We start from the raw sequence: 25,929 nt of genomic DNA, 5'->3' as shown, positions 1-25,929 counted from the left end.
CCCTTCTAGATACATACACAAGCTTTTGTTTTGAGGTATTGAAGGTCTAATAATGGCCGTAAAGGAACTGACTATACTTGTGGTATGTTCTTTGAGTGTCTGTACTGGGAATGAATTCTTCACTTCAACAGGTATATTATTTATACTTGGTTACAATTAATAAATTTGAGTTTATTCATTTTTAATTGTTATTTTACTGTTTTGTTTATACTGTTACCATGAAATGATTGTCTTTATTGATTTGGGAGACATATAATCAGATTTACAATCCAATTTTCACTTTTTATTTATTGATTTAATGGCTAAAAATGATTAACTTTCTCTTTGGTTTCTTACCTAATGATTAAACCTTTTTGATTATACCTCCAGTTGTGCTGAAAAATAAATAAATATATAGAATTAAAAGTTATTTGACAATAAAGTGTAGATGTAATTGTTTTATAGATAAAATTTCACATCTTTTCGTGGAGGAGAAATTCCTTCTGGGTGCCTTCAGTTTGTACATTGATGCTGAAGAAGAAACTGTAAAGAGAATGAAGAGGTGAAAATTCCCTATATAAACCATGAAAGTATTTTTTATTAAAAGCTTTTGAGTTTTCAGCAACAATCTTATATCTGGTTTTAGATCAAGATTATATTATTAAATACATTTATTTAACACTACAATATTTGATTAAATGTTATCTTCAATCCAGCATTCTTCTGCTTCTTCAACTGGGCACATACACAGGCCCTGTGGACCCTGAGGAAATAAAAGACCCCGTGGCAGCTTTTAAACTCCTCGTGCGACTGAGATCTGAATGGTTGAGCATTGAAAAATACACTCTGAGGAATCTTTATGAATGTGAGATCTTATTTAAGTTTTTTTAAGTGAAATATCTAAACATGCATTGTCGATCATTATAGAAATAAAAATCTGGAGAAGAACTGGTGATGAAAGAGTGAAGCAGTGACAAATGCTTTAAAGAAGATATATATATATATAATTAATTTTGAATGAATTAAATAATGAATTTTATTATGAAACTATTAACAATGCAGTTGTTTATGGATCTGTTCTCATATTTGAAATTCAGACAACGTGTATCAGACACTGCTGGAATATGCACAGATCCCACAGGTAGAGGATTTGAAGGGTGCAGCTTTAGGACTGATCACTCTGCAAGAGCTCTACAAACTCTACCCTCACAACATCACAAAAGGTGAACTGTCTGTGCCAGTGTGGTTTCATTGCAAGAGTTTTACTTCTTTCCTTTCAAATCAAGTTCTGATCTGATTGATGCTATCATTTCTCATTTCACAGAAACGTCTTTAAATGCAGATGAAGCTTACATTATTGGGTTGTTCGCTTATAACGAGGACAAATTCCAGCATGCCTTTCTCTGGTTTCAGTACAGTCTGAACAGATTAACAGAATACACAACCGTTACAGAGGAAGAGTTGCTCCGTTACCTTAGTGACTCAGCCTATCATTTTGGCAGCCTGCCTGTGGCAATCTACTTCGGCCAACGGCTTTTAAATCTGGGTGAGCTCATGGTGACATTAAGTTTATTATTGATATTTTTATATATGAGGTTGTCAGAAAAGTTTGCAAATAGACTGTTGAAGCCATAAACTTCTTTGCCTCAGACCCAACTAACGATGAAGTCAAAGTTCAGCTGGACCTGTATAGACTCCTTCGCTTCCAGAGAACGTCAAACCCTGACATATTCACACTGAACACAGAGTCAAGTAAATATGAGGCACTGTGCAGAGGAGAGATTGATGAGAGGGCAAGTGCAACGTCTCACATTTAAATAATTTTAAATGAAATTACAAACAGTCAGTGTGAAGATTTGTGTGTTAATTGGAAATTGATTATATTTGATCAAATCAGACCTCCCAGAGGCAGAGGGCGCTGTCCTGTAGGTACAGCACAGGTGGAGGAAACCCCAGACTGATGTATGCACCAGTGAAAGAGGAAGTGGAGTGGGACGAGCCTCGTATCATCAGATATCATGACATTATTTCAGACCGAGAGATAGACATCCTGAAGAATATCTCCAGACCTCAAGTGAATATCTAACACACACACACACACACACACACACACACACACACACACACACACACACACACACACACACATCAGATTTGATTGTCAGTATTATTAGAATCTATTATCTTGTTAATACTTTTGATGATGTTTTATTGTGCTGTTTAATTGGTAAAAGTATGGACATTTCTTTTAAAAGTCGTCTTGGCCTCTTAATTCTAGTGAAGACAAATCTTGATGCAATGAAATATAATGATATTCTAGAGAATTGTGTTTTGCAACTTTGTGGCAGTTTAATGAGAGACTTTTTCTTTGCTCCTGCATGACAATCTCCCAAAGTGAGGTTTTATAAAGAAATTATTTTCTTGTAAAAACCCAGACTTGAACATCATTGAAAATCGTCCAGATGAATTGGAGTGCTTTAAACCAGACTTGGCTTATATAGAGATTTGGTGCCCATATACTTTTGAACACCTAGTATGTATATATATTTATATTTGATGTTCCACTTACCTTTTGTGGCCTTCTGTAGCTTACTAGGTCTGAGACTAGAGGGGGAGTATCAAAGATCCGTACTTCTCAAAGGTGATAAACTCATTTTTTACCCATCATGTTCCCAACATTCGCATAACACTTTACAATGTGGTTCAATTTAATAATGTAACAAATTGAATCTTATTGTAAAGTGTTGCTGAAATATAATTTCCTTGTTTTCAGTGTTTTTCTAGTGGATGACAACATTGTGGTTGCTGGTGTCAATCAGAGGATTGCAGACATCACAGGACTCTCCATGGAATCAGCTGAAAAGCTTCATGTACGGTCATAATAAATAAGAAATCACTTGTTCATGCACCGTCAGGTTGTCTTTTTAAGGTCAACTCTGTTTGCAGTTAGCTTGGTCACATTCGCTTACACTTATATTTGTGATATAATATAATATAGACTTCCAAGTTTAAGCACTTTGAGGGCTGATATTATATTTTCATATAATAATTTTATATTCACCTCATTTATCGAACTTCAGTTTAATTTCAGGATTAACATGTGTTTTCCTTATGAAATATTATGTTGTTTTACCTGTTGCTTTATCATTTTCCAGGTTCAGAATTATGGGATTGGTGGCAAATATGAACCACATTATGATGAATGGGTAAGATCACTATACTAAAATAAAGCCATTTCATCAATTTGGCCAACACAGTATTTGCTATGGATTCCCTCAGGAGTTAAATAAGGCCTGTAATTACATGAAGAGACTTTCCCATTGCCCCAGATCTTTTCTTTTTTCTTTCACATATTTCACTTGATTGGCAAACAGTTTTGTTGGTGTAAACATCTGTTTACTGTATCCGGTGTAGACAAGATAGCAGCAGTGATTGTAATTTCTATTTGCTTTTGACGCGATACATTCAGCGTAATCAAGTGTCAAGTGTCTTATAGGCTTTGCCAAAAGATCAAGGCAAATTTGATTTCTCATGTCATGACCCTTTAACCCAGGCTCGCTTTTGGGTCTTCAAACTGAATAGCTTTATTCTGTATTATTGAGAGCTTGATAACATATAGGTATTAACTAATAAAATCATTGCAAGATAACTTAATGTTTGATCTCACAGGATGATGAGAATGGAAGAATTGCTACGTTCTTAATTTATGTAAGTTTGGCTATGCATCTTCCAATGTAAATATGAATTACTTTGCCATTTGCCATATTACCTGTATTGTACAATCCTTATGAATAATAAATGATGTGCTCTTACTGTAGATGAGTGATGTGGAGATAGGGGGCGCCACTGTGTTCCCTAAAGTTGGCGTTACATTGAAGCCAAAACAGGTAAACCCTCAAATCACTGAACTATATGATATATTATAATAATTATGTAATGATTTAAGTAAATTTCATGCATCCATTTTCTATTGTTTAAGGGTTCAGCCGTGTTTTGGTACAACCTCCAGAAGAATGGAAATGTGGATTTGAATACAGAGCATGCTGGATGCCCTGTGTTAAGGGGAAACAAATGGGGTAGGTTTTTAGAGAACTAGGATTATTCTTTTACTGTGTGTCTTCTATAATGTATAAATAAATCTGTTAAAATTAGTAGATTTCATTTTAGTTTCATATGACAATGAGCTATATATTTGCTGTCTTTTCAGTGGCTAATAAATGGATCCATGCGTATGGACAGGAGTTCAGGAGACCCTGTTCTTTGTCATACTGGAAGTGAATGACACTGAGACCATGGAGAATTCATATGAACTGTATCTGTACTATAGAAGTATGCATCTGTTATTTAGTATGTATCATATAATTTTTGTATATAGGATCTGTAACATACAGTAGATACTGTATACTGTATTAACTTTACCTATGATTTATTACTGTCTATGTGCCAGTAATGTTAATAATAATTGTAATATACAATAAAAAGTGCAATAATTGCAATAGAGTAAAATAAAGTTTCAGCAAAATATCAATGGATAATCAGTTTACCTGAGTGGATCAATCCTAGCAGCCAGTAAGGAGTTACTCCTGTAGATTAGACTGTGTTAAAGCTGATTTTTACATGTTTCTTCTTCAGTCTTTGTTGGAATGAAGATTTAAATATTTTATTTTTAAGTTTTGTGGTGTAGTTGTGTAATGTGTTGTGCTGGCAGGAAGTAGTGTTTGTATATGAATTTCTTGTGTGTGAACCTCACATGCAACAAGCCCATCAACATACCTCAACAATCACATGAAACGTAACTCTCACAGAAACACACACAGTAAACCAAGAATAATCATTTTGCAAGATTTTAAAGAATGAAACTGTGAATAAATTAATAAATTATCCCTAGTCATTTGTCAGTTACTGTCTTCCTAATCATGTGGTTTATTATTATTCATGTGACCTAGGCTATAGTTTTCAGGGCACAACATAATGAATTGCATTGAATGCCTTTGTTGCTAGTTTCTGTGTATGTAGGTTAATTCGTCTAACGTTTATTTTACAGCAATAATTTGAAATGTAGACAGTATGTACTCCACTTATGGACTTGCAAAGAGCAATAACTGTTTGAAAACTCAGAAGTTGTAATGAGAATCTGTGTTGAGATGCTGGGCCGACTCGTTCTCTTTCAAACACAAGTGTAACAGCTCTCTGTTCAGAAGCGTTCATTTCACTTGGATGCCTTGTATAATTTACTCTCCTTGGAACTTTTCAAAGAAGCAAACAAAAATGAATAAAAGCCATGTGAAATAACAGGGCATGAAAAACTTTTATCATAATAATATTCGCTAATAATATGTAAGTCACATGGAATTGATTCTCTACCCTATTCATGTATGCTACATGCAGAAACAGCAACTATAAATATATAGTTAAAAATTCCTTTTAATAAAAAAAAAAAATTAAGATTTCTTCTCCTTTTATGTTATGATGCTTGTTGGTTGTCTCATTAAGAAATTTAGCATTTTGTACCAGGCCATTTATGGTTGTAAAGTTTATACTGTTCAATAAAGTAAAAAAAAAAAAAAACTTTTCTATAGTGGAAGGATGCAGAGATGCGTCATCCATCTCATTTTTTTTTACAGTTTATGGAACAGAGTCATTAATTTGAGAAAATCAAAAATGTCTCAAATTACCATTCACATGAAAGATTGACAAACTCAGAGAAAATGATGCAAATGTCGAAAAGGTGGAACAAGAAGTGCTTACAAAGCTCACCGAATTGTATCAGGAATTCATAGAATTAAATGAAAACATTTAAGAGACGTTGCTGGATGAAGAAAAGGAGGGTGAACAGCATATCTGGTTTGAACCCAAGTCATCAAAAATCTGAGAATTTGTTCTTGCTACTGAACAGTGGATTGAAAGTGTAAAGGATACAAATGCTGCAAAAAATTAGGACATTAAACCAGGTGACAGTGTTTCAGAAGTTGCTTCAGCAGTGAGAAAAAAGAGCAGCGCAGGTTCCTCAGCTGGACGTTTTGGGGCATCCTCAGCCACCACGTCAAGTTCAATTCTACGGATGAAAGAAGAAGCTGAGACTGCTTTAAAAAATCTGCTGGCCAAAGCTGCTGCTTTAAAAAATAAGCAAGCTTTGCAAGTAGAAGAGGTGAACTTGAAAACTAAATTGGAGGAATTAGAGCTACAGACAGCAATTGCAATTTCTGATGCAAAATTGAAAGTTTACGATGAAAATTCTGGGGAATCAATGCAAGAATATGTTCTACAAAAACATGCAGTAGATCAAAGAAGGTTGGGATTTAAGAAAGATACTGATGATGAAAATTCTGACGTTCAACCTGCAACCAGACGAAAACAAAAGCCTGCTGCCAAGCAAATCAGTCATAATATTCCAAAACCTGAAAATTCAGATGACAACTTGTTTGAAATAATGAAGAGGCAGAACGAGATCACACAAATGATGGTGAAGCAACAAAATCTGTCTCTGTTACCCCAAAGAGATGTCGCAGTCTTCCTTGGTGATCCTCTTAACTTCAGATCGTTTATGCAAGCTTTTGACAATGCCGTATACAGTAAAACTAAGAATGCTAAGGACGAGCTGTTCTATCTGGAGCAATATACCAGCGGTGGACCACAAGACCTGGGAAAGAGTTGTGGACATATGAGTGCAGAAAGTGCATATAAAGAGGCAAAAAGATTGCTGCAACATCATTATGGTGATGAACTTAAAATTGCTTCAGCGTACATTGAAAAGTCACTAAAATGGCCTCAGATCCAATCAGAGGATGGAAAGATGCTAAGTGCATATGCTCTTTTCTTGACTGGATGCCACAACACTATGCAGGATGTGGATTATATGGCTGAAATGGACAACCCCACTAACACGAGGGTTATCATCTCCAAACTCCCCTACAAAATGAGAGAGAGTTGGAGAAATGTTGCATATGACATTCATGAAAGGGCGGGCAGAAGAGCTAGGTTTTCAAACTTAGTGGAATATATTGATCGCCAAGCCAAAGTAAAAAATGACCCCTTGTTTGGAGACATTCGAGAGTTGACCAGTGCAAATGTTGGGAAGAAAAGCAAAACTCCTGACTTGAAGTACAAATGGTTACTCCCCAAGGAAGTAGTTGTCACAAGTGTCTGTACTGAACAGAAGAAACAAGGTGAGACAAAGAAGGAAACAAAACCTCAACTTGACAAAACATCTTGTGTTGCATGCATATTCTGTGAAAAGAACCATGTTTTGAATGCATGTTTCAAATTTAAAGAGCAAGCACACAAGGACAAAATTGAGTTTTTGAAATCAAAAGGACTGTGCTTTGGATGTCTCACGCAAGGGCATTTGAGCAAAGACTGTAAGAAAAGACTTATGTGTCAAGAATGTTCCAAGATGCATCCAAGCATTTTGCACATTTCAAAGGAGAACGGTTCCAAATCTAGCAGTGTTGATGAGAACGAAGCCAGAAAAAGCGCAGCTTCAGGAGACCATGAAACATGTGGATACACTGGGGCCGGAAACAGTGAATGCATCCTAGCCATAGTCCCAGTGAAGATCAAGTCAAAGAAATGTGACAAAGTAGTAAAGCCATATGCCTTCATCGACCCAGGAAGTTCTGCAACTTTTTGGCCCCGAGGCGTTAATGAGAGATTTGAACTTGAAAGGCAGAAAGACAGATTCTCCTTCGTACTATGGGACAAGAAAAACCTGTGCATAGTAACATTCTGTCAGCCCTGGAGATATGTGGTTTAGAATGTAAAGACTACATAGAACTTCATAGAGTGTTCACTCAGAAAGAGATTCCAGTGAAACAAGAGAATATCCCTCAACATAAGGATCTGGAAAAATGGCCTTATCTGCGTCATGTTAGACTTCCTCCCCTCAAGGCAGAGATAGGTGTGCTGATCGGTGCCAATGTGCACAAAGCAATAGAACCATGGCAAGTGGTAAATAGTGAGGAAAACGGACCTTATGCTATCAGGACAGCATTAGGATGGATAGTTAATGGGCCTTTACGAACTGATGTGAACACAGAATCAGACCAGGTGAGAGCTTCAAGTTTCACTGTGAACAGAATTGCAGTTTTAGACACTGAAACTCTGTTGGTAGAGCAATTCAATGCAGACTTTCCTGAACGCAATTAAAGTGACAAAACAGAGATGTCGCAAGAAGACTGGAAATTCATGCAATCTGTTGAGCAGTCAATACAGTATAAAGATGGACATTACTGTATTGGATTACCCTTTAAGAATGATCCTGCCAAGCTTCCCAACAGATGCATAGCCGAGCAAAGAGCTATTGGTCTTAAAAGAAAGCTCAGCAACGACCCAAAGTTTTACGAAGACTATAAAGCTTTCATGACAGACATAATTGACAAAGGCTATGCAGAAAAAGTACCTTCTGAACAACTGGAATGCCCAGAGTGTGGTATATTCCACATCATGGCATCTATCACCTGAAAAAGAACAAAATTAGAGTTGTCTTCGACTGCACAGCAACTTACCAGAACTTCTCACTGAATAGTAAACTAATGTAGGGACCTGATCTGACCAACACTCTCAATGGTGTACTGAATCGCTTCAGACAAGAACTAGTTGCTATCATGGCAGACATTGAATCAATGTTCTACCAAGTGAGAGTCCCAGATGCTGATGCAGACCTTTTGAGATTTTTGTGGTGGCCCGAAGGAGATCTTAGTAAGCCCACTGCAGAATACAGGATGACAGTGCACCTGTTCGGAGCAACTTCGTCTCCCTTGCGTGTGCTTTGCGTTAAGAAAGACTGCAATGGATGGAAAGATGGAGGCAACAGTAGAAGCAGCTGATATTATTCTGCAAAACTTTTACATGGACGATTGCTTAAAATCTGCAGCATCTGAGGATGCAGCAATCAAACTATCACAAAGTCTAATATCTGTGTGCTCTAAAGGTGGATTCCACTTGAAAAGTGGGTGAGCAATAGCAGAGCAGTCCTGCTATCATTGCCAGAAAAGGAACGAACCAAAGAAGTCAAGGACTTAGATTTCAACAAAAGCAATCTGCCGGTCAAAAGAGCTCTTGGTATACGGTGGTCCACAGAAACAGATACATTTAGATTTGCCATAAATGTACAAGATAGACCTACTACAAGAAGAGGAATACTTTCAGTGGTGAGCTCCATATACGATCCTCTTGGTCTCGTAGCACCCTGTATCCCTTCAGCGAAGCTCCTTCTAAGACAGCTGTGTCAAGACAAGTGGGGTTGGGATCAGAATATTCCAGGAAAACAAGCACAAAAATGGTTCATGTGGCAAAAAGACATAGAACAACTGTCAAATTTCAGTGTAAGTAGATGCTTCAAGCCAGACCACTTTGGACTTACCATGTCTGCTCAATTGCATCATTTTGCCGACGCAAGTGAAAATGGCTATGGGACAGTCTCCTATCTGTTACTGACAAATGAGCGTGGAGAAAAACTGTTCATTCGTAATGGGTAAATCAAGAGTTGCGCCACTGAAACAAATAACAATCCCTAGAATGGAGTTGACTGCAGTAGTCATTGCAGCAAAAATTAACAGAATGTTAAAACAAGAGCTTCAGCTGCAACTTGAAGACTCTGTGTTCTGGAAAACATCCTGAAAAAAGAAAGTTGAATAATAGGTTCAGAATTCAGTGAATGGTCAGTACGACCAGACCAGGCAGGTGAAATGGAGATTGAATTGAAGAAATCAGCTGTAGTAAATTGTGTCATTGCTACAGGAAAAGCGAAACTGCTGGATAAACTGATTGAGTATTACTCAGAATGGTACAGACTAAAGAGAGCAATCGCTTGGATGTTGTGGCTGAAGGAAATACTGCAGCACCTATCAAACCAGAGACGAGAAATTCAAGCTACCGTAACTCAAACTGAAAATGACCCAAACAAACAGCAAGCTCATTTGCAAATGCAAATGCTCAAGCTGAAAAAGGCACTGAATAAAATTTCACTTGAAGACACTGAAAATGCTGAATTGAATCTAATCCACTACAGCCAGGGACAGACATTTCCTGATGAGTTCAAGCCATTGCAAAGAAGTAACCATGTCAGAAGAAGTAGACCTCTGTACAAACTGGACCCAGTAGTCCAAGATGGCATACAAGTAGTTGGACGTTTAAATTAGTCTGCAATGCCAGAGACTGCTAAGCATCCAGCATTCCTTGATAAAAGGCAGCACATAACCTCTTTTATTTTGAAGGATGTACATAAAAACACAGGCCATAGTAGCAAAAATCTGATTCTTTCAAAACTACAAAGTAAATTCTGGGTTGCAGCTGCCAATGCAGTCATAAGAAAGCTGATTTCCAAATGCACATTGTGTAGAAGGTTACATGCTGAAGACTATTCTAATCACCATTCATGTGTATTTTTTAAATGCATATGGCCTGGAAATATACTTTATAATATTTCTGATAAGAAAAGGTGTTTTGTGATAAAAGATCTGAACAGAGCTGATATTGTAATGTTCAAATTCTATATTGTCTAAAAGCTGAATGAAATACATTGAGATTTTTGAGAGCGATATCACAATTTCAACATAATATACTGACATTCTTAAATTTTTCACCAATCCAGATCAGGAAGTGCAGGAATCAGTATGATTTTCCATGAATGTTTGTGTTGAGTTCCAGTAGGAATGGCGTACAGGTATGAGATATGATTTGTCTCCCTCCCTGTTCTGTCTTAAGCTGGATGTTTAGGTGAACCCCGCATGGAGAAACAATAAGGCTGCCATGTGTGAGATATGACCCACACGCAACACATATATGCTGACGTAATGATATACTTTAACTTTTAGTTTCTGCATTAGTCACACTCACGTGAAGCAGACATGGTTGCTAACACAGCATTCTTTCAACCATGTGTTGAATGACAGAGGAATTATTCTTCTGTTTATTGTGTTATCTGTTATCTGAAGGCCATATAAATTTGGAAAATTGTGTCTGAACTGTTGCACATACCACTTCTAGATAAGTGAGACCACTATGTGAAAAATTGTGTCTAAATGCTCTGTTGATATGTCAACCTGACCTCCTATAATGAAATGCAGGGACCTGTTCCTGCTATTAAAGAACTGGTTGGACTAGTTCCTACAGACTTTTCGGAAAGTAGCTCATTTCAAATAAGAGCTCAAATAAAATGATTACACAACAAACACGCATAGGATTGTAATACAGTAAACAGAGTAACTAAAAATTATATTGTGTATTCAGTGTAAAATGATTTTAAAACAGGTCTCATGATCGAACAGACACAATGTTTGTCCAGTTGTTAGGTACATACAAGAAATGAAAGACTTGAAGCATCATTGTTGTCACGAGAGTTCACTCATGTTAATTTTCACTTTCGTTTCATAAGTCTTTGAATGCAGTACTGAGAAGTTGGAAAATTCAGGCAGATGATGTAATGCAGGTGTGTCTTTAAAAGGATGCACATAAACACTGTATTTAAACTCCGTTAGTTCCCTTCTAGATACATACAGATGTTTTGTTTTGAGGTATTGAAGGTCTGATAATGGCCGTAAAGGAACTGACTATACTTGTGGCGTGTTCTTTGATTTCCTGTGCTACTAGGGATGAATTCTTCACTTCAACAGGTACATTATTATTTATCTTTGGATATGATGTCAATTAATTAATTTGAGTGTGTTAATTTCAATTAATTTCAATTAATTGTTAATTTACTGTTTTATCCATAATTCTCTAATGTGCTTATATTGCTGCCTTGAAATGATTTTCACTTTTGACTACAATCAGATTTACAATCAAATTTTCACTTTATTTATTGATTCCATTAATGACAAAACAATTAGTAACTGTTTTTTTGTTTTTTTTGGTTTCTTACAAATAAACGTTTTTCATTATACCTCCAGTTATGTGGAAAAATAAATAAATTTAAAAAAGTTATTTGACAATAAAGTGTAGATGTAATTGTTTTATAGATAAAATTTCACATCTTTTCGTGGAGGAGAAATTCCTTCTGGGTGCCTTCAGTTTGTACATTGATGCTGAAGAAGAAACTGTAAAGAGAATGAAGAGGTGAAAATTCCCTATATAAACCAACCAGTATTTTTTATTAAGAGCTTTTCAGTTTACAGCAATAATCTGGTATAGGAATCTAATTGTGACAACAATCTTATATCTGGTTTTAGATCAAGATTATATTATTAAATACATTTATTTAACACAACTACATTTGATTAAATTTTATCTTCAATTCAGCATTCTTCTGCTTCTTCAACTGGGCACATACACAGGCCCTGTGGACCCTGAGGAAATAAAAGACCCCGTGGCAGCTTTCAAACTCCTCATGCGACTGAGATCTGAATGGTTTAGCATTAAAGAATACACTGAAAAGACTCTTTATAAAGGTGAGAACTTAAGTTTTTTAAGTGAAATGTCTAAACGTGCATTGTAGATTTTTAATAAGAATAGAAATGTGGAGGAGAACTGTTGATGAAAGAGTGAAACGGTGATAAATGCTTTCAAGATGTATTAAACGTTCTCAATGCAGTTGTTTATGGATCTGTTCTCATATTTGAAATTCAGACAACGTGTATCAGACACTGCTGGAATATGCACAGATCCCACAGGTAGAGGATTTGAAGGGCGCAGCTTTAGGACTGATCACTCTGCAAGAGCTCTACAAACTCTACCCTCACAACATCACAAAAGGTGAACTGTCTGTGCCAGTGTGGTTTCATTGCAAGACTTTTACTTCTTTCCTTTCAAATCAAGTTCTGATCTGATTGATGCTATCATTTCTCATTTCACAGAAACGTCTTTAAATGCAGATGAAGCTTACATTATTGGGTTGTTCGCTTATAACGAGGACAAATTCCAGCATGCCTTTCTCTGGTTTCAGTACAGTCTGAACAGATTAACAGAATACACAACCGTTACAGAGGAAGAGTTGCTCCGTTACCTTAGTGACTCAGCCTATCATTTTGGCAGCCTGCCTGTGGCAATCTACTTCGGCCAACGGCTTTTAAATCTGGGTGAGCTCATGGTGACATTAAGTTTATTATTGATATTTTTATATATGAGGTTGTCAGAAAACTTTGCAAATAGACTGTTGAAGCCATAAACTTCTTTGCCTCAGACCCAACTAACGATGAAGTCAAAGTTCAGCTGGACCTGTATAGACTCCTTCGCTTCCAGAGAACGTCAAACCCTGACATATTCACACTGAACACAGAGTCAAGTAAATATGAGACACTCTGCAGAGGAGAGATTGATGAGAGGGCAAGTGCAACGTCTCAAATTTAAATAATTTTAAATGAAATTACAAACAGTCAGTGTGAAGATTTGTGTGTTAATTGGAAATTGATTATATTTGATAAAATCAGACCTCCCAGAGGCAGAGGGCTCTGTCCTGTAGGTACAGCACAGGTGGAGGAAACCCCAGACTGATGTATGCACCAGTGAAAGAGGAAGTGGAGTGGGACGAGCCTCGTATCATCAGATATCATGACATTATTTCAGACCGAGAGATAGACATCCTGAAGAATATCTCCAGACCTCTAGTGAATATCTAACACACACACACACACACACACACACACACATCAGATTTGATTGTCAGTATTATTAGAATCTATTATCTTGTTAATACTTTTGATGATGTTTTATTGTGCTGTTTAATTGGTAAAAGTATGGACATTTCTTTTAAAAGTCGTCTTGGCCTCTTAATTCTAGTGAAGACAAATCTTGATGCAATGAAATATAATGATATTCTAGAGAATTGTGTTTCCAACTTTGTGGCAGTTTAATGAGATACGTTTTCTTTGCTCCTGCATGACAATCTCCCAAAGTGAGGTTTTATAAAGAAATTATTTTCTTGTAAAAACCCAGACTTGAACATCATTGAAAATCGTCCAGATGAATTGGAGTGCTTTAAACCAGACTTGGCTTATATAGAGATTTGGTGCCCATATACTTTTGAACACCTAGTATGTATATATATTTATATTTGATGTTGCACTTACCTTTTGTGGCCTTCTGTAGCTTACTAGGTCTGAGACTAGAGGGGGAGTATCAAAGATCCGTACTTCTCAAAGGTGATAAACTCATTTTTTACCCATCATGTTCCCAACATTCGCATAACACTTTACAATGTGGTTCAATTTAATAATGTAACAAATTGAATCTTATTGTAAAGTGTTGCTGAAATATAATTTCCTTGTTTTCAGTGTTTTTCTAGTGGATGACAACATTGTGGTTGCTGGTGTCAATCAGAGAATTGCAGACAGCACAGGACTCTCCATGGAATCAGCTGAAAACCTTCATGTACGGTCACAGTAAATAAGAAATCACTTGTTCATGCACCGTCAGGTTGTCTTTTTAAGGTCAACTCTGTTTGCAGTTAGCTTGGTCACATTCGCTTACACTTATATTTGTGATATAATATAATATAGACTTCCAGGTTTAAGCACTTTGAGGGCTGATATTATATTTTCATATAATAATTTGATATTCACCTCATTTATCGAACTTGAGTTTAATTTCAGGATTAACATTACCTGTTGCTTTATCATTTTCCAGGTTCAGAATTATGGGATTGGTGGCAAATATGAACCACATTATGATGAATGGGTAAGATCACTATACTAAATTACAGCCATTTCATCAATTTGGCCAACACAGTATTTGCTATGGATTCCCTCAGGAGTTAAATAAGGCCTGTAATTACATGAAGAGACTTTCCCATTGCCCCAGATCTTTTCTTTTTTCTTTCACATATTTCACTTGATTGGCAAACAGTTTTGTTGGTGTAAACATCTGTTTACTGTATCCGGTGTAGACAAGATAGCAGCAGTGATTGTAATTTCTATTTGCTTTTGACGCGATACATTCAGCGTAATCAAGTGTCAAGTGTCTTATAGGCTATGCCAAAAGATCAAGGCAAATTTGATTTCTCATGTCATGACCCTTTAACCCAGGCTCGCTTTTGGGTCTTCAAACTGAATAGCTTTATTCTGTATTATTGAGAGCTTGATAACATATAGGTATTAACTAATAAAATCATTGCAAGATAACTTAATGTTTGATCTCACAGGATGATGAGAATGGAAGAATTGCTACGTTCTTAATTTATGTAAGTTTGGCTATGCATCTTCCAATGCAAATATGAATTACTTTGCCATTTGCCATATTACCTGAAATCCTTATGAATAATAAATGATGTGCTCTTACTGTAGATGAGTGATGTGGAGATAGGGGGCGCCACTGTGTTCCCTAAAGTTGGCGTTACATTGAAGCCAAAACAGGTAAACCCTCAAATCACTGAACTATATGATATATTATAATAATTATGTAATGATTTAAGTACATTTCATGCATCCATTTTCTACTGTTTAAGGGTTCAGCCGTGTTTTGGTACAACCTCCAGAAGAATGGAAATGTGGATTTGAATACAGAGCATGCTGGATGCCCTGTGTTAAGGGGAAACAAATGGGGTAGGTTTTAAAAGATATTCTAACCGGTTTGGATTACTGTTTCATTGTGTATATTCTATAATGTATAAATACATCTATGTTAAAATGACTAAATTTCATGTAAATACTGTGTCTTTTCAGTGGCAAATAAATGGATCCATGAGTTTGGTCAGGAGTTCAGAAGACCCTGTTCTTTGTCATATACTGGGAGTGAAAGACACTGAGACCATGGAGAAGTGCATCTGTACTATAGAAGTATCTGTTCATTATGTATCACATAGGTTTTGTATATCTGTAACATAGCTGTATATTGTATTTACTTTAACTGTGATTTACTACTAGGTGCCAGTAATGTTAATAGTTATTATAATATGCAATAAAAAAATAAGTAAAATAAGTTTCAACAAGATATCAGTGGATAAACACATTACCTGAGTGGATCAATCGTAGCGGCCAGTAAGGGGTTATTCCTGTAAATGGGACGTGTTCTGTGCAGATCTATTTAAAGCTGAATTTTCCGTTTCCTCTTCAGACTGTGTTGGAATGATGATTTACATGTTTTACAAATTTTGTGGTACAGTATGTGTGGTTTTGTAATGTGTTGGGCTGGCAGTCAGTAGTGTTTGCATATGAAGTCTGAAGCGGATTTTTGTGTGTGTGTATGTGGGTAAACCTCAAATGCAGAGAACAAGACCGTCAACAAATTGACTATTTTATTTGTCACCGCAGTTGCTCTTTAAAATAAAACCATTTGCGGGTTTGTCCTACACTGGTAAAACTGATGTGTTCGATTTACTTAAAATATATATGCACCATTTTTGCATCATACTTTTTAAGTAAACCCAACTTGTTTATTTTAAGTAAAATAACATAGATAATTAAGCAATTAAGCTCATTCTGATTTTGATTCTGATTACAAAACAGCTAAATCTCAAATAGTGGATAATTTTTATCAACATCGCCCAAACAGCGTAAATCATTCATAAGAACGTATATAAAAGAATGCTCATGTGCAAACGTCTGCACCAATAAGCTCTGCTGTATTATAAACCAATGAAATTGGGGGTCCAGGGTGCACTCTGGGGCTACTCAGACCGCCACTGAATGCCACCACAGTCGTTACTACGAGTGGGAAACTCAAAATTAAAATTAAAATTTACAAAACTGGATGTTTACTGTCTTATGAGTTTTCATAAGGATTATGTTATTAACTTTTTTTAACACTACAACAAGAGACACTGTGGCAGCTTACAAACTCCTCAGAAGATTGAGAAGTGAATTGATTATTATTATAGAACACTTTCAGTTGAATTATCAGTGTAACACGTATCAGGATGACTTCCTAGAGATCCCACAAATGGAGGACTTGGATGGTGCTGCTTCAGGATTAATCAGACTGCAAGAGATCTACAAACTTTACCCACACAACATCTCAAACGATAAACTGTCCACAGTTTTGCAGTTTCACTGAGAGAGTTTCACTTTTATAAGCCTTTCAGAAATCAGCAAACTGTTTTGATTTCACAGAAACGTCTCTAAATGCAGATGAAGCCTACCATGTGGGGTGAGTTGCTTATGACGAGGGCAAATTCCAGCATGCCTTTCTCTGGTTTCTGTACAGTTTGAACAAATTAACAAAAAGCTCAATGACTACAGAGAAAGAGTTGCTCTATTACATCACTTCCTCAGCCTATTGGTTTGGCAGCCTACCTCAAAACTACTACAACCAGAGAACTACTTCCTGAGAACTTCAAACCCTGACATATTCACACTAAACAAAGTGTCAAGTAACTATGAGACACTGTGCAGAGGAGAGATCGATGAGATGGCAAGTGTAACGTTTCAAATTTAAATAATTATTTGACATCAAATTACAAACAGTCAGTGTGAAGCTTTGTGTGTTAATTGGAAATTGATTATATTTGATCAAATCAGACCTCCCAGAGGCAGAGGGCGCTGTCCTGTAGGTACAGCACAGGTGGAAGAAACCCCAGACTGATGTATGCACCAGTGAAAGATGAAGTGGAGTGGGACGAGCCTCATATCATCAGATATCATGACATTATTTCAGACCGAGAAATAGAGATCCTGAAGAATATCTCCAGACCTCTAGTGAATGTCTAACACACATACATAAAAAAAAAAATTATGTTCAAAATTTTTCTTGTTAGTGTTGATGAGGTTTTTATTATACAATTCACTGGGCAAAAGTATGGGGGCATCTTTAATTCCAGTGAAGACAAGTCATAATGCTGACTTACATGATACATGACACAGACGAACTTACATATTTCACATAGTTTTGAAAATCTTGAGTTTAGTAGATCCTGATTAGTGCTTATTGTCACAGTTGTAAACACGACGGCTTTCTTCTTCCATGAAGGGATTTGGCGTCACAGCATCTTTGTTTCCAGACAGAACATTAAATGGCACCTATTATGCCCCTTTTTACAATATAATAGAAGTCTCAGGTGTCCCCAGAATGAAGTGAAGTGAAGTGAAGTGACATACTGCCAAGTATGGTGACCCATACTCGGAATTCGTGCTCTGCATCCAACCTGCACACACACAGCAGTAAACACACACACACCGTGAACACACACCCGGAGCAGTGGGCAGCCATTTATGCTGCGGTGCCTGGGGAGCAGTTGGGGGTTCAGTGCCTTGCTCAAGGGCACATCAATCGTGGTATTGAGGGTGGAGAGAGCGCTAGAATGTGTCTGTGAAGTTCCAGCTCAAAATATCCCAACAGATCATTTACTATATTATTTTGAAAATGCCTGAGTGGATGCAGAAACATGCTGTTTTCGTGCATGTCTCATTAAATGCAAATGAGCTGCTGCTCCCCACCCACTTTTTCAGAAGAGGGCTGTGCCTTGGCTGTCACATGGCATGTGAGTACTAAATTAAGTTCTCTTTCATGCCTTATTGTGCTTAAACTGTCAAATACACACAAGTTTATGTTGAAAACACAAGTTTCAAAAACACAGTCTGTGAAGGAAAACAGCTGGGAAAGAAATCACATGTTTCTATTAGATCTGTGTGTTAAGGGACAGCAGCGTAATATACAGTTCCTATATTGATGTCTATTAATATGACCCAAACAATAATATGAAAACAGAAAATCACTCACTGCTCTTGAATGAATAATTTCTGTAGCTCTAATAAGAAGACATTTCTCACTTGAATGCTGCTTATAAATGCTAGTCAGTGTGAAGATAAACATGGTGGATTGTGTATGGCTCACTCAGAGCAGGGTCTCTGCTAATATGGCAGTGTCTGTCAACAGTCGTGGGTAGGGCCTGTAAATTATGACGTTACATTTGACAGATTCTGCAAACGGCTTGTTCTGAGACACTGCTTATGATTTATGGGGATTAAAAAAAATGAGTGGGTGGATTTTTACCATTATAGGGGGGTTGTATACACACACTGCCAACACACATTTATGTTCAAACGTAAAAGTGAATTTTGCATAATAGGTGCCATGACACACATCTCCCGAAAATCCTGTAGAATTCAACCAATCCATTGACTTCGAAACTTCAAGTGTGATCCAAGTATCATCCAAAATCAGTGCCTGCCACACAGATGCTCTTGTGTTTGAATAGGAGCAAAACTCTCCACAGCCAGGAAGACCTTCCGACAAGAGTGGAAGATGTTGCTAATGCTAATGATTTTGAAATTAAATGTGGCATTTGGGTGTTCACATACTTTTGTCCATACTATAAACTACATAATTCTGTATCTGACAGTTCATTCCTATTTGTGACCTAGCTTTCTAGATCGAAGGTTTATGGAGCTGGATGGGATGAAATCTCCAAACACCGTGTTTCTCAAAGGTTTAATACATTTTTAATAAAATCTCCTCAATAAAGGGACAGTTCGCTCAAAATGCAAATTGTCATAATCTTACAAGATGTATAAGTAAATTTGGTCATGCACTTATTATGCAAAGAAAAATTATCACTATATTTTCAGTGTTTTTCTACAAGATGATCCCATGTCTGCTCGAGTCAGTCAGAGGATTGCAGATGCTACTGGACTCTCCGTGGAAACAGCTGAACCTCTTCTTGTATGTCACATTATAAGAAAGAAACATGATCATACATAGGAATCATATGTTTTTCTTTACTGCCAGCTGTGTCTTACAGTTAACTTACTTTGCACACTACCTAAATTAACAAGCAATTATCGCTCTTGAGTTCTTACAGTAAGTGCATTAAACATGTATTTTCCCTGTGACACATTTGAGTGTAAACAGTTTGGTTTTTCATTTCAATAGTGATGCATGAGTGATGCAATAATGTTTTTTTTTTCAGGTTCAGAATTATGGAATTGGTGGCAGATTTGAACCACATTATGATGCACTGGTAAGTTCGCTATACTAAAATACCATCATAACGTGTTGTAATCAATACATACTCATAGGGAGCCAGTTCTCTCTTGCTGGCTTTAAAGGAGTAGTTCACTTTTAAAAAAACTTTTGCTGATAATTTACTCACCCCCATGTCATCCAAGATGTCCATGTCTTTCTTTCTTCAGTCGAAAAGAAATTAAGGTTTTTGATGAAAACATTTCTCCATATAATGGACTTCAATGGGACCCAAACGGTTCAAAGTCCAAATGACAGTTTCAGTGCAGCTTCAAAGGGCTTTAAACAATACCAGACGATGAATAAGGGTGTTATCTAGCGAAACGATCGGTCATTTAAAAAATAAATAAAAAAGTTTAAGTTTTATAAGCACAAATGCTCGCCTTGCTCTGTTCTGTGATGCGCGTTCGTGACGTCACGTAATACGCAATTACGTAGAAAAGGTCACGCTTGATGTAGGCGGAAGTACCCAGTCAGTGTTTACAAATGTGCGAAAGGAGGACCATATACACATATTCAAATGTCTTTGTGTCAGTTTATCGTTTAAAATGCTCATTTCGTGTGCGTATCCTGGGTGTTTTAATATTAAAAAGCCTAAAAGAAAATTTTGGATTTTACGTCAACCGTGACCTTTTCAACGCAATTGCGTATTACGTGACGTCACGAACGCGCATCACAGAACAGAGCAAGGCGAGCATTTGTGCTTATAAAACTTAAACTTTTTAATTTATTTTTGAAATGACCGATCGTTTCACTAGATAACACCCTTATTCATCGTCTGGTATCGTTTAAAGCCCTTTGAAGCTGCACTGAAACTGTCATTTGGACCTTGAACCGTTTGGGTCCCATTGAAGTCCATTATATGGAGAAATGTTTTCATCAAAAACCTTCATTTCTTTTCGACTGAAGAAAGAAAGACATGGACATCTTGGATGACATGGGGGTGAGTAAATTATCAGCAAAAGGTTTTTTAAAAGTGAACTACTCATTTAAGAGTACAAATCTAATATTATAAAACGGATAGTTCCGGTCCTTGATTCTGATTGGTTGAGCCAAGTCACCTTTGTTTACATTTGTGTGTTGCTCGGCAACCACTTTGTTGGAACCACAGCCGTTTCTGAGGAACTACATTGTTTTGCATCATTACACTTTATTTGCTCTGTTTTATTTTGTGAAACCTTACTACATATATGGAATAACCGTTTTATAAAACCAATAAGCCCCGTGAAGCCATGGTTTAGAGTCTTCTTGGGGCTTATTGCTTTATTCTGTGTCAATGAGAGATGGTTTACATAATCAAATAAATGCAAACTAATTTAAACATGTTTGACCTCACAGGAGACAGGAGAGAATGACAGGATTGCTACATTTCTAATTTATGTAAGTTGACAGCGTAAGTGCAGCTCTTAGAAAAACTATTTGACTCAAGTATTTCTACAGCTGTTCCTATTTATTTAACCTGTGTGGAAAATGCTTAAAATAAGTCACATGCTCTTGTTGTAGATGAGTGATGTGGAGATAGGGGGCGCCACCGTCTTCCCTGACCTCGGAGTTGCAGTGCAGCCAGAAAAGGTAAACCCTCAATGTACACTCACCTAAAGGATTATTAGGAACACCTGTTCAATTTCTCATTATTGCAATTATCTAATCAACCAATCACATGGCAGTTGCTTCAATGCATTTGGGGGTGTGGTCCTGGTCAAGACAATCTCCTGAACTCCAAACTGAATGTCAGAATGGGAAAGAAAGGTGATTTAAGCAATTTTGAGCGTGGCATGGTTGTTGGTGCCAGACGGGCCGGTCTGAGTATTTCACAATCTGCTCAGTTACTGGGATTTTCACGCACAACCATTTCTAGGGTTTACAAAGAATGGTGTGAAAAGGGAAAAACATCCAGTATGCGGCAGTCCTGTGGGCGAAAATGCCTTGTTGATGCTAGAGGTCAGAGGAGAATGGGCCGACTGATTCAAGCTGATAGAAGAGCAACTTTGACTGAAATAACCACTCGTTACAACCGAGGTATGCAGCAAAGCATTTGTGAAGCCACAACACGCACAACCTTGAGGCGGATGGGCTACAACAGCAGAAGACCCCACCGGGTACCATTCATCTCCACTACAAATAGGAAAAAGAGGCTACAATTTGCACGAGCTCACCAAAATTGGACGTTTGAAGACTGGAAAAATGTTGCCTGGTCTGATGAGTCTCGATTTCTGTTGAGACATTCAGATGGTAGAGTCAGAATTTGGCGTAAACAAAATGAGAACATGGATCCATCATGCCTTGTTACCACTGTGCAGGCTGCTGGTGGTGGTGTAATGGTGTGGGGGATGTTTTCTTGGCACACTTTAGGCCCCTTAGTGCCAATTGGGCATCGTTTAAATGCCACGGCCTACCTGAGCATTGTTTCTGACCATGGCCATCCCTTTATGACCACCATGTACCCATCCTCTGATGGCTACTTCCAGCAGGGTAATGCACCATGTCACAAAGCTCGAATCATTTCAAATGGGTTTCTTGAACATCACAATGAGTTCACTGTACTAAAATGGCCCCCACAGTCACCAGATTTCAACCCAATAGAGCATCTTTGGGATGTGGTGGAACGGGAGCTTCGTGCCCTGGATGTGCATCCCACAAATCTCCATCAACTGCAAGATGCTATCCTATCAATATGGGCCAACATTTCTAAAGAATGCTTTCAGCACCTTGTTGAATCAATGCCACGTAGAATTAAGGCAGTTCTGAAGGCGAAAGGGGGTCAAACACAGTATTAGTATGGTGTTCCTAATAATCCTTTAGGTGAGTGTATACAGTATATAAGGATAATTACTTAAATGATAAAAGTAAGTATAATCATTTTAGCATCCTCTCTCTGCTCTTTCAGGGTTCGGCCGTGTTTTGGTACAACCTCTACAAGAATGGTGAACTGGATATGAATGTATACCATGCTGGATGCCCTGTGTTAGTGGGTAACAAATGGGGTAGGTTTTTTATATAAATCAGGTAGATAAATCTAAGATATAACTGGCTGATTTTTTATTATATTATTTTGGAACGCTGCCTGATTTAATTACACATTGGTTGTGGATCTTCAAAATATATCTAAATAAGGCATTGAACATTAATACATTCTGTAGCTTTATCAATACAATGGCTTATGGTAAATTACTATTGTTTATATGAGATAAAGATATTGTCATTTTTTTAGCTATTATTCAATGGTGTCCTTGCAACAAACATTCATACTCTGTGAACAGGTTCTCATAGCGGTTGTTGTTGTGTTCGAGAAGTAAAATAATGTGGTCACAAATAATTTAAAAAAGAAAGCTACATATGGTAAATGTAAATTGAGCATTAATGTTGAATGTAAAAATTATTGATTTAGTTCTTTTATCTTGACCTTTTTTCAGTGGCTAACAAATGGATCCATGAGTTTGGACAGGAATTCAGGAGGCCCTGTTCTTTGTCAGAATGGGAGTGAAAGACTCTGCAGGACCAAAAATCATACAGAAATCACATGATATTTACATCTGTATTATGTATATAATATATACCACAGACATCACAGACAATTCATGTGAAAGTTGTACTCTGTGCTATATGTTATGTTTATTATGTACCATGGACTAAGGCAGTGGTTCCCAACCTAGGGGGCGTGCCCCCCTAAGGGGGGCACCAGAGTTCACAGCGGGGGCACGGGAGCAGATATACTTTGATGTAGGACTGGGCGATAAAACGATAACTATAATTATATAGTGATATAATTTTCCTCGAAAAACCAATTTCGATAAATATTAAATTTATTTAGTCAACTGATATAAACTAGTTTAAATCCAGATAAAACAGCGCCATGGTGGCAGAAATGTGGGGCTAGCGTTTGTGCATTTATAATAAATGTATTTAGGCTACTGTTTTACATATAAATAGGCTACCTAGAAACCATATAGTTGCATTTTTACCACAGTATTGAGGTGCTATATGTGTGGTTTTAACTTTGGTTATCATGATGTAAATGTATACTACTATGGAAGAACAATGGTTAATTTTAATAAAACTCAGTCAGAAAAATTCAATTTCACCATATAAAAAAGGAGGTTGTTGCAATTTTTACAGATGATACTGATTTTGCTAATGAACATAAATTTACATCTGCATCCTAACTCAAACTACTACTGTCAACTCAATGTCAAATGTGCACTTCTAAGAGACCAAAACATAATACTATTATTGCATTTATATATATATATATATATATATATAAATATATATATGGCCGGTGTCCTGCAGAGTTTAGCTCCAACTTGCCTCAACACACCTGCATGGAATTTTCTAGTATGCCTAATAAGAGCTTGATTAGCTGCTTCAGGTGTGTTTAATTAGGGTTGTAGCTAAACTCTGCAGGACACCGGCCCTCAAAGACCGAGTTTGGACAGCCCTGTCATAGAAGATAAATGATCGGCATAAGGTAAATAAAAATTACCTACACCTTGATCTACATGATAACGAAAATTTAGAGTTTTTATTCTGTGTGAACTCGCATGTGTATGTGTTAACTCATTAAAGCTCTTTGGAAATTAACCATGCTTATACTATAGTAACTAGTTTAACTATGGTATTTGCAGTAAAATCACAGTACCCATAAATTTACTATTCTCTCACTATAACAACCATATGCTATTTGTAGTAAAACTACAGTAACAACAAATTTAACATAGTTTCAATATAGTAACTGTAGCTAAACTATGGCAATACAAATGGTAGGCTAATATATCCGTCAAAAATGGCTGCTACCATATATAAAAAACCTTATTACTCAGGCCAACTGGTAAATTGCTGCTAAAAACTGGTCAAGGACGTCTATAAATCTGAATATTATGTTACTGTCAAAACACTGCACATAAATGCATATATTTTTTTTTGCAAACAAATGATCAATAAGTAGTTTAAATGATCACACGGGTCAAAATGTTTTACTTTGGACAACTTTACTTTACTGTTTTACAACTTTGGAATCTAAACTAGGAATCAATAAGTATTGAAATCAATAAGCATAATCAGAATCGGAAAGGATAAAATTCAAATACCCAACCCTAGCCACATGTTGTGAAGTTCACTGATTTCTGAGCATTTTATGAACATTGATTAGTTGATGGCAAAATTCAAAAAGATGGTTCTTTGGTGCAACCTGCCATACTGAGAGAGTATGTTCCAACTTTCTGAAAAGACTAAAGATTTGTTTTCTTTTCAATGTTTGCTTTGTTTGCCTAAAATTAGCCATATCATAACCTTCAATATCTCTTTGAATAATAACTTTTAAACAAGTATTAAAAAGAGTTCAATGTAGCTGTAGGAGTGTTAAATAAAAAATAAAGGTGATTATCTTCATTCAGTTGTTCCATTTCTATTGGTTTGGTAACACAAAAGCTCTTAATTCCAGAGATAACACAAGCTAATCAGTGTTCAGTAGGTTGCATTAGTGGCATAAGGTTTTGTAAGTATACAACAATGTGACAATAAAACAATGCATTTACTTTTTACTTTTGATACTTAAGTACTTTTAAAAGCATGCACTTTCGTATTTTTACTAAAGTAAAAACCTGTCTTAACAACTTTCACTTGTATTGGAGTAGTATTTGAAGTTGTGTACTTTGACCGCCTCTGCACAGCATCCTGCAACAATACAACAAATAGAACACTATGCCAGTAAAGTTTGACCCGTTGGCAACACAACAGGCCTTGATAATAGGGTACAATACTGTAGTTTATAATATAGGATGTCTCTCTATTTCTATCATGATTATACCCTTTGTGATCTCCAATTGTGCTATATGAAATTATATTGGTTGCTATGTAACTAAGGAACAAAAAGTATATTGTCATAATGTCACATTTATTTTCCTGTTTTGAGGATGTTGATTATCCTTATTCCTCTTCAATTAGTTCCTGTTTTGTTGGTTGTCTTCGATTATAGCCCTTAGTTTTCAACTGTAGTTGTTTGTTCTGTGCTATGTTGGTTTGGTGTGTTTGTCGTTAGATTGCTAAGAATTTGTTCTCCAGTGCTCGTAGGTGTTTTTTTTTTTTTTTTTTTTTTTTTTTTTTTTTTTTTTTTTTTTATAGTAA

At 36.6% G+C, this 25,929-nt stretch overlaps 2 protein-coding genes and 1 pseudogene across 3 annotated transcripts; all 3 read left to right on the top strand.

Annotated features, from left to right (window-relative positions):
* Positions 1–533: 533 nt before the first annotated feature.
* On the top strand, positions 534–4,257 carry LOC306880956 (prolyl 4-hydroxylase subunit alpha-1-like; the record flags this gene model as incomplete). Its single annotated transcript, XM_079434755.1, has 13 exons — positions 534–541; positions 696–844; positions 1,077–1,202; positions 1,304–1,525; positions 1,630–1,772; positions 1,877–2,053; positions 2,568–2,620; positions 2,753–2,849; positions 3,135–3,185; positions 3,649–3,687; positions 3,798–3,866; positions 3,959–4,055; positions 4,187–4,257. 13 exons carry the CDS (start codon positions 534–536, stop codon positions 4,255–4,257), a joined length of 1,302 nt encoding a protein of 433 aa, XP_079290881.1.
* A 6,374-nt stretch (positions 4,258–10,631) lies between these two features.
* LOC306880955 (prolyl 4-hydroxylase subunit alpha-1-like) lies at positions 10,632–15,655 on the top strand (the record flags this gene model as incomplete). The annotated part of the gene is made up of 13 exons (XM_079434754.1): positions 10,632–10,642; positions 12,217–12,365; positions 12,544–12,669; positions 12,771–12,992; positions 13,097–13,239; positions 13,344–13,520; positions 14,002–14,054; positions 14,187–14,283; positions 14,539–14,589; positions 15,053–15,091; positions 15,195–15,263; positions 15,356–15,452; positions 15,573–15,655. The coding sequence occupies 13 exons, from the start codon at positions 10,632–10,634 to the stop codon at positions 15,653–15,655; spliced, it is 1,317 nt and encodes a 438-aa protein (XP_079290880.1).
* Positions 15,656–16,788: 1,133 nt separating this feature from the next.
* Positions 16,789–23,290, top strand: LOC306880954 (prolyl 4-hydroxylase subunit alpha-1-like; annotated as a pseudogene). The gene is made up of 9 exons: positions 16,789–16,870; positions 16,959–17,265; positions 17,367–17,543; positions 19,390–19,506; positions 19,754–19,804; positions 21,148–21,186; positions 21,310–21,378; positions 22,694–22,790; positions 23,220–23,290. The product of its transcript is annotated as a prolyl 4-hydroxylase subunit alpha-1-like (transcript).
* Positions 23,291–25,929: the final 2,639 nt, after the last annotated feature.

The sequence above is a fragment of the Barbus barbus genome (genome assembly GCF_936440315.1).
Source record: "Barbus barbus genome assembly, chromosome: 15".
Lineage (NCBI taxonomy): Eukaryota > Metazoa > Chordata > Actinopteri > Cypriniformes > Cyprinidae > Barbus > Barbus barbus.
This window is presented reverse-complemented; position numbering and strand designations above follow the sequence as displayed.